At 42.1% G+C, this 8,331-nt stretch overlaps 1 protein-coding gene across 1 annotated transcript in view; it reads left to right on the plus strand.

Moving 5' to 3' along the window:
- Window positions 1–7,269: 7,269 nt before the first annotated feature.
- The window catches only part of ASCL4 (achaete-scute family bHLH transcription factor 4), a 6,875-nt gene continuing 5,813 nt past the window's right edge, over window positions 7,270–8,331 (plus strand). Inside the window, exon 1 of the mRNA XM_034643683.1 lies at window positions 7,270–8,327. Coding sequence (XP_034499574.1) covers window positions 7,860–8,327 — 468 coding nt within the window. The 5' untranslated portion in view covers window positions 7,270–7,859. The remainder of the gene's footprint in view (window positions 8,328–8,331) is intronic.

The raw sequence follows: 8,331 nt of genomic DNA on the forward strand, positions 1-8,331 counted from the left end.
ATTGTGGTGGTCCGGAACTGACCTGCAATATCTCAGAGGTGTGCTGGACTTGGTTTCACTCCTCTACGAGGTGCAGAATGGCTTATTTTCTAAATGTAGTGGGTGCACAACAAGAGCGGACATAATCCTGTGTGTTCTGTTAACTCCTGAGACCCCAGAAGTAGAATACATATGTCACTGAATGAATTCAATTTCTTAGACTCAAAGGAACCATACTCATTTCAGTGGAGGAGGACCCAAGCCGTAACTGATGAAGGAACACTGACTCTGCCTAGGCTTTGGAGTAAGACCCTTCAGGCTGAGCCTGAGTGGAATGAGAAATTGGGAGGAAAAGGTACAAATATAGTGATCCAAAGGGGCATACATACCCCCATGCTTATAGCAGCAGTGTACACAATAGCCAAACTATGGAAAGAACCCAGATGTCCATTGACAGATGAATGGATAAAGAAGATGTGGTGTATATATACAATGGAATATTACTCAGCCATCAAAAAATAAAATCGTGCCATTTTCAATGACATGGGTGGAACTAGAGGGTATTATGCTCAGTGAAATAAGTCAATCAGAGAAAGACAATTATATGATCTCACTCATATGTGGAATTTAAGAAATAAGGCAGAGTATCATAGGGGAAGAGAGGAAAAAATGAAACAAGATGAAATCAGAGAGGGAGACAAACCATAGAAGACTCTTAATCTTAGGAAACAAACTGAGGGTTGCTGGAGGGGAGGAGGGTGAGGGGATGGGGCAAATGGGTGATGGACATTGGGGAGGGTGTGTGTTATTATGAGCACTGAGTGTTACATAAGACAGACCTGTACCCCGGAAACAAATAATACATTATATGTTAATTAATTGAATTTAAATTTTTTAAAAAGGTGGGAGGAGAAAATGGGAGGAATGATCTGTGGAGTTTAACCAAAGACATTTTCATGTTGTTACCTTCAAATTTGAACCTCTAAGCTAAGGTTATTTAAACTTTGGGTTTTAACTTACAGCAATTTGATAATGGGAGGGGTATTTTTATATTTGCAGTATTCTTTCATGATGATTATTTGATTACATAACCTCCAGCCAGCTATACTGGAATGGTCTTCATTAGAGAAAGGAAAAGAATCAGGAATGAGTTTTTATTTTTATTTTTTATTTTTTTTTAAAGATTTTATTTATTTATTTGACAGAGATAGAGACAGCCAGCGAGAGAGGGAACACAAGCGGGGGAGTGGGAGAGGAAGAAGCAGGCTCATAGCGAAAGAGCCTGATGTGGGGCTCGATCCCAGATCGCCAGGATCACGCCCTGAGCTGAAGGCAGACGCTTAACCGCTGTGCCACCCAGGCGCCCCAGGAATGAGTTTTTAATCCTAGCCCACCAGGTTCTGGGGTTCATTTAACTAAAGTATCATTCTGATCTATTTTAGAGATTTTTATGGGGCAAAAACTAGACTGTGATTCTAGGATGATACACAAAGGAAGAGTAGTTGCCGTTGAAGGAGGGTGGAAACTGGGGGAGGGGATTGGTAAGAACATTAGTAATGGCCTCCAAAAATTCCAACAGTAATGATAAAATAAATTTTAAAAGTAACTGAATGTGGTTTTTAAGATGGGTTTTTACTAAATCTTCAAGGAATAGATAATTTCTACCTTTTACAAACGGTTCCAGAGCCTAGAAATAGATAGACAGCTACTCAGTTTATTTTTAAAGAGTTTGAAATAATCCTAGTACCAGAAAAGGAGAGTACAAGAAATTAAAACTAGGAACCAATGCAACTTGAGACTTTGGAAACAAAATTTCTAAATGAAATATTAACAAGTTGAATCAAGCAGTGTACTAAAAGAATTATGACTTCATAAGGTTCAATCCCAGGAATGGAAGACAGCTCAACTATAGCAAATCTATGATCACATTTCACTGCAATACTAAATTAAAGAAGAAAATATACATGATTATTTTCATAGATGCATTTGATAAAACTTAATAGCCATTAAATACTAATAATACCCTTAACAAACTAAGAGTAGGAGAAAATGTCCTTAATTCGATAAAGACTATCTCATCCATGGTGGAATATTAGAAGCTTTCCCATAAAAATTGCAAGGATGTCAGCTACTCCTAGCACAATTAGCATTGGACTGGGTATCTTAGGCAGTGAAATTTAATAAGGAAAATAAATGAGTTACATTGAAAGGAAGAAACAAAACTATCATTGTTAGTAGACAATATGATTATAGTTATGAAATCCTAGAAAATTGGAGTGCCTGGGTGGCTCAGTCAGTTAAGTGTTTGCCTTTGTGTCAGGTCATGATCTCAGGGTCCTGGAATCAAGTCCCACATCCAGACTCCCTGCTCAGTCTGCTTCTCCCTCTCCCTCTGCTGCTCTCTCTCTCTCTCAAATAAACAAATAAAATCTTTAAAAAAAAATCCTAGAAAATCATTTTTAGAAAATAACTATTAGAACTATCTTGATCCAGGTATTATTTCACAAGTGATACATTTGTCAACACTCACTGAATTGTATATTTAATATAAGTACATTTCACTCCATGTAGATTTTCTCTCAACAGCCAGTAGGTGAATCCAGTGAAATGACTGGATTAAAGATTAACATGCACTAAATCAATAGCTTCAAAAACTAGAAAAAATTTCTATTCACAATAGCAACCAGACCTATGAAACGTCTTGAGATAAACGTAAGAGACATGTTAGAAAACACATAATTTCTTAGTGTACTAAGAAATCTGTGAAAACCTCATTAAAGGGAAAAAAAAAAAAAAAAAAAAAAAAAAAGACCCGAAAGAATGAATTCTTCTATGTCTGTACAGGAGAGATTCAATGTTTCAAAAAGTCAACTCTCTCTCCAAATCCATCCATATATTTAACACAATCCCAATTAGAATCCCAAATTTTGTGTGTTTCTTTACAGAAATTAAAAGTGCATGTTACCTTCTCTGCTCTTCTCCAGATTTAGACGTCCTTGTTCAAGAATTGATCCTCCAAATGACTTGTGCAGTCAGCCATCCGATCTCCAAGGCTTGAGTTTGGTGCCTTTCTCTAATTCATACCAAAGTGCCAGACACAGGCAAGGAAAAGCCCTTGCAAAACTTGCGGCAGGAAAAGGCAGCCTTATAGAAGAGAGAAAAGACAAAAAGCCACAAGGAAAGGAATATATTTGACTACAGCAAAATGTTACATTGTTGTATGACAAAAGACTGCAGAGACAAGGTTAACATGCAAAGAGTGTTTGAGAAGGACAGAAAAGCTAGGAATAAATTGTACCTAAATGTTTGCGGTTCTTTAAATCTTGCTGTAAATTATCTTTCAAATAGAATGGAATGGTGCGGGTAAAGGATTCATGAAGGTTTCACCCTTCTGCATGACAATTTGACCTTCAGTTAACTTTCTGTTTTCTGGTGCTCTGAAACCTGATAAAGATAGAATGTCAACTATGTCATTAGGCAACCTTACTTGTATTAAAGCTATTACCTGATTGGTTGATGGCGTCTGGCACAACTATAAATACCTGATGGGGGAGCGTAGCTTTGGGCTTCACTGAGTGGGAAGACTCTTCTTGGCCCCTGGTAGGGTCCCTGGAAGCTATGCCTGTGGGGTCATTCCAAGAGCGACCTGGCTCCTGAGGGGTAGGAGGGGCATGAGACTGGCTCATGAGGGGAATGAGACTTCTAAGCCAGGACACGTGGGTCTGATGTGAGTCTTCTTTCCACGCACCTGAGCTGTTACTTGGCTACAGGGGGTTTGGGAGAAGCACCTGTGTGGATTGCCGCACAGAGAATTGCAAGGACTCCCTGGAAGGTGGAATGCCTAGTTCAGCCCTGCTCCAAGCATTGTTCTTGATCTATATCCCTCCCAGTGAATCTGACACCAAATGTGGCCCCCAGTAGTCTTACTGAGTCTTAGTATTTAGTTGTACCCCAAAGACCTCGGGGAGATGTTGCACATGGTAATATAGCTTATACCTGAGCGACGTAGAAAAGGACTAACTGAACAGAATAGAATCATATGATTTATTCAGTTTGAAATTTGGTTATCTACACCGGTGAGAAATCTTATTTCTACCATGGGTTGTAACATATGTTTTCCTGTTTCCCCTTGTGGCAGCTGATGCAAGAAGCAGATATGGGGACAGACAGATACATATACCTGTGGGCCACCAGCCTGGGAAACCAAAATCTATAACAGGATATCAAACATTTTGGAAGAAGAGCCCATCTAAAGTCTTCATCTCACATGTTTCAGGCAGCTGACGAGGGAACTTGTCTGAGTTTTAGAGGTGGAAGTCTTCCCTAGCCTTAGAGATATCTTTGAATCTACTGAGCCCGGTCTTCAGTGAATCCCCCTTGCCCCTTTTACAAGCAGATCCAAAAAGGACAACTAAACCTAGTCCCAAGTATCCCTGGAAGTTTAGTGTATCTGTCACTTGTTCTAGACATATCTGTAACATATTTAGACCTGATCCAGATGGGAGACATCTTTAAAGTTGGAGAAAACATTTGTTTGGGTCCAAACTGCCCGGAGAAATCAGGAGTCAGATCTCTTTTTTTTTTTTTTTTCTCTCTCTCTCTCTTACGTGACAAGAACGCGGCCCCTCCCCACTTCACATTCTGTAACAAAACAACGCTTCTCTCACTGAAGAAGCTACTTACTCCTAATGCCCTGGCACTTTTAAGAAGCATAAAACTAGGGGCGCCTGGGTGGCACAGTCGTTAAGCGTCTGCCTTCGGCTCAGGACGTGATCCCGGCGTTATGGGATTGAGCCCCACATCAGGCTCCTCTGCTATGAGCCTGCTTCTTCCTCTCCCACTTCCCCTGCTTGTGTTTCCTCTCTCACTGGCTGTCTCTATCTCTGTCAACTAAATAAATAAAATCTTTAAAAAAAAAAAAACAGAAGCATAAGACTAGCAACACCCTTTGTGACCCTGTAGCTATCTCATAACATTACTTGGACGCTATAAAAAGACCACTAGAGAACCAGGATCTGACCTTTTCTGATGAGTTTTAGTAGAAAACAAAACAAAACAAAAAAGTCTTGTAGATATTTATTCCTCAGAGACAGAATTTATAAGGAGCCAGAAAACCTGGCCCAGGATCTTTACATTATAATGATAAATCTATTGGTTTGGGTCAAATGAGGTTATCATTTGAATTGTCTGTACATTTTGTCTTATTATTTTAAACCTCACTAGATTAAAAAATACAAAAGTGATATGTGCCTTTTGTAACAAATTAAGCAATAGAGAGATCTATAAATAAAAATGAACAATATTCCCTCTCCCCAATGTCACCTTTTTAAGGCAGCCAATGACAGAAATGTACTGTGTGTCTTTCCACTTCCTTCCCTGTGTTCACATTAACACATATAAAGACATATGGATCCTGTAGAATAGTGTGTTTTAAATTCACACTGCAGTTCTGCAAGTCATTACATCTAGCTCTAACTCATTATTTTTAATAACACCATGATATTCTTAAACTATCAGCCCTCTATTGATGTGTTCTTTTCTCTATTGATAGGCATCCTTTTTTACCTTTTAAAAATCACTACAAACGACCTGCAGTAGATAATGTTGTACATATAAACTCACACTGGTGCATTTATCTATGTAGGAGCTCTGGGTCAAAGGACATGTGAGATACACTATTAATTTTAATAGTTACTTTCCCAAAAGCTTGTAGTGATTTATGTTTCTGCCCCTTCCCCAATTCCTGCCTGCTCTGGATGTTAGCAATTTTTACATTTTCCAATCTGAGGATGAAAAATGGTATATCTCTCTCTCTCTTTTTAAAGATTTTATTTATGTATTTGAGGGAGAGAGAGAGAAAAGAGAGCATGGGTGGGGGAGGGGCAGAGGTTGAGGGAGAAGCAGACTCCCCACTGAGCAGGGAGCCTGAGGTGGGGCTCAATCCCAGGACCCCGAGATCATGACCCGAGCCAAAGGCAGACGCTTAACTGACTGAGCCACGCAGGCGCCCAGAAAAATGGTATCTCTTATCTGTTCTCCCTTTCCCCCCTCTCCAGTCTGCAGATACAGGGATGTTTTTGACAAACAAAATCTTACTTTGTCACCTTTCTGCTTAAAACACCTCATTTATTTCCCATCACTCTTACAACAAAGGCCAAAATCCTTAACATGGCCCAAAGCACCTGTGGTCTAATAGTCTTTCTACCTCTCTGGTGGGCTTGTCTCCCAACTGGAAGGGCTTGCTCTGGATTGTTCTCAACTCTACTGAGAAGTCAAGGTGACACCATAGGTTGTTTGCTGGTAAAAGCCTCATAGGGAGTTTTTCAAATGTGACTAACTTATGCCTAAAAGGAATAATTATTTCTATTTTATTTGCCTTGATGGAGGTGTTTTTCCAGTTGCTTTAGGCAGATCATTTAGGGTAAACAGGCAAGCGTAGCACTTGTCAAAAAACATGTCAGGGCGACACGCTGGCTCCCGAGGAATAGGTAGAAAGTCTGATCATAAATGTCGGGGGTTTTTGCTTTTCGTTTTTAAGTTGGACTCTTAAAAGCAGAAGCTGCCTTTAATGTGCTGGGTTTGCAGAACAAGAAATCTGATTTTCAGTGTGATAACACATTTTTTGACATTAACCAGTACTGCTGGATTTTTAATGACACTTTCATCTTCAAAGGCTTTCACCAACACGGATGGATTAATTATTCTTTTCTTTTTTTTTTTTTTGGTGGTGTGTTAAAAAGACAAGTCTTCAAAGCCATCATCCTTTATCCCTGGAATTGGGGCTCTTCACCTTTCAAATGCTGCTTTCCTGCCCCCAAGGGAGAAAATAAATTGCATCTTTAAGACAAAAAGAAGAATACAATAGAAATACACTTTTTGCACTATGGAAAAATGGTTTTATATCCTGGGTGGGATTAGAAGAGGTCGGGAAGCAGTGTTTAACCTGTGTTTACAGTAAGCACTGTGAGAAATAACTGGCTAAAAGTGTTTGTTACTGTTCAACCTTTTGATGTGCTCTTAAAAAGTAGCACACACACGAAACGTCCTGCGTTTCACATAGCAGGAGCGTAATACTCGGGCCCTTACATCCGTTGCTAAGGTATATACCTTTCCTCTTCTCTTCGAAAAATGTCTAATTGGGTTTTTAAAAGATTGGGTTTTGGAGAAGAAAACCCTCAAGCGTCCCCTGAGGTTCCCCCTTTGCTTGACACATCTTATAACCACAAGGGAGCAGTCTTTCCTTTGATGAGGTCTTCCTCCATCTCCACAGAAATGGAAGGGCAGGGGTAAGTTTGCAAACAGTCTGAAAGCTCTTTCCATTAGCCCTGGACGCCGGAAACCACAAAGGGCAGTCAAGTTTTGATTTTCAAGGAGAAAGCCTCTGGTAAACTTTCGCTCAGCCGCCAGATCTGTGGGTTCCTGGGAGGGGCTTCTTTTGAAACCTTGAAGATTCCTCTACTCTTGAAGACCCAGAGCGGTGGATTACAGTAATTGAAAAGCTTGGGTGATTTTGCAAGATTACTCTGTTTGGTGTGAGCTCACATTTCCAGGCTAAGGGACCGAGCAGAGGCATCCCTTTTGTTATCTGTTGAAATAAGAAGATCAGAGGGGGAAGACAGGGTTTGAAGTGTGGATTAGGGGGTCCTAAATCTTTGCCTATCACCGCCGTCTGGATCTTTATAAATGATCGAGGAGTGCAATGAATTTAAGGAATCATGCAAAGGTTCCCTGAAGCCTGTCCTGGAACCAGAAACTTCTTTAAAGACAGACGGGCTGTGCCAGACTGTCTGAATGGACCAGCGTCTACGCTTCGAAGATTTTAAATCTCATCTTCTAAGAGATTAGTCTCTTGGGTCGATCTGTTTGCTTTTCGGCGAGGGATGGAGAAACGTAAACCCGCCAGCCTGCTGCCCTTGCCGTACCACCTCCGCACAGTGCCCCTGGACCTGCCGGGGACCCTGCCCCGCCTCCCCCTCAGGGACCCCCTGCGGGTCTCCCGGCGTCTGGACGCCGCGTGCTGGGCGCGGGCGCCCGGGGGCTGCGCCGCGAGGCCACCCTGCCTGCCCCTGCCGCTGGAGTGCGCCTTCGAGCCCGCCTTCCTCCGCAGGCGCAACGAGCGCGAGCGGCAGCGGGTGCGCTGCGTGAACGAGGGCTACGCGCGCCTGCGAGACCACCTGCCCCGCGAGCTGGCGGACAGGCGGCTCAGCAAGGTGGAGACGCTCCGCGCAGCCATCGGCTACATCAAGCACCTCCAGGAGCTGCTGGAGCGCCACGCCCGGGGGCCGGAGGAACCCGCCGGCGCCCGCCCCCCGCGCGCGGCCGAGTGCAACAGCGACGGCGAGTCCAAGGCCT

Source organism: Ailuropoda melanoleuca, chromosome 15 (genome assembly GCF_002007445.2).
Source record: "Ailuropoda melanoleuca isolate Jingjing chromosome 15, ASM200744v2, whole genome shotgun sequence".
Classification (NCBI taxonomy): Eukaryota; Metazoa; Chordata; class Mammalia; order Carnivora; family Ursidae; genus Ailuropoda; species Ailuropoda melanoleuca.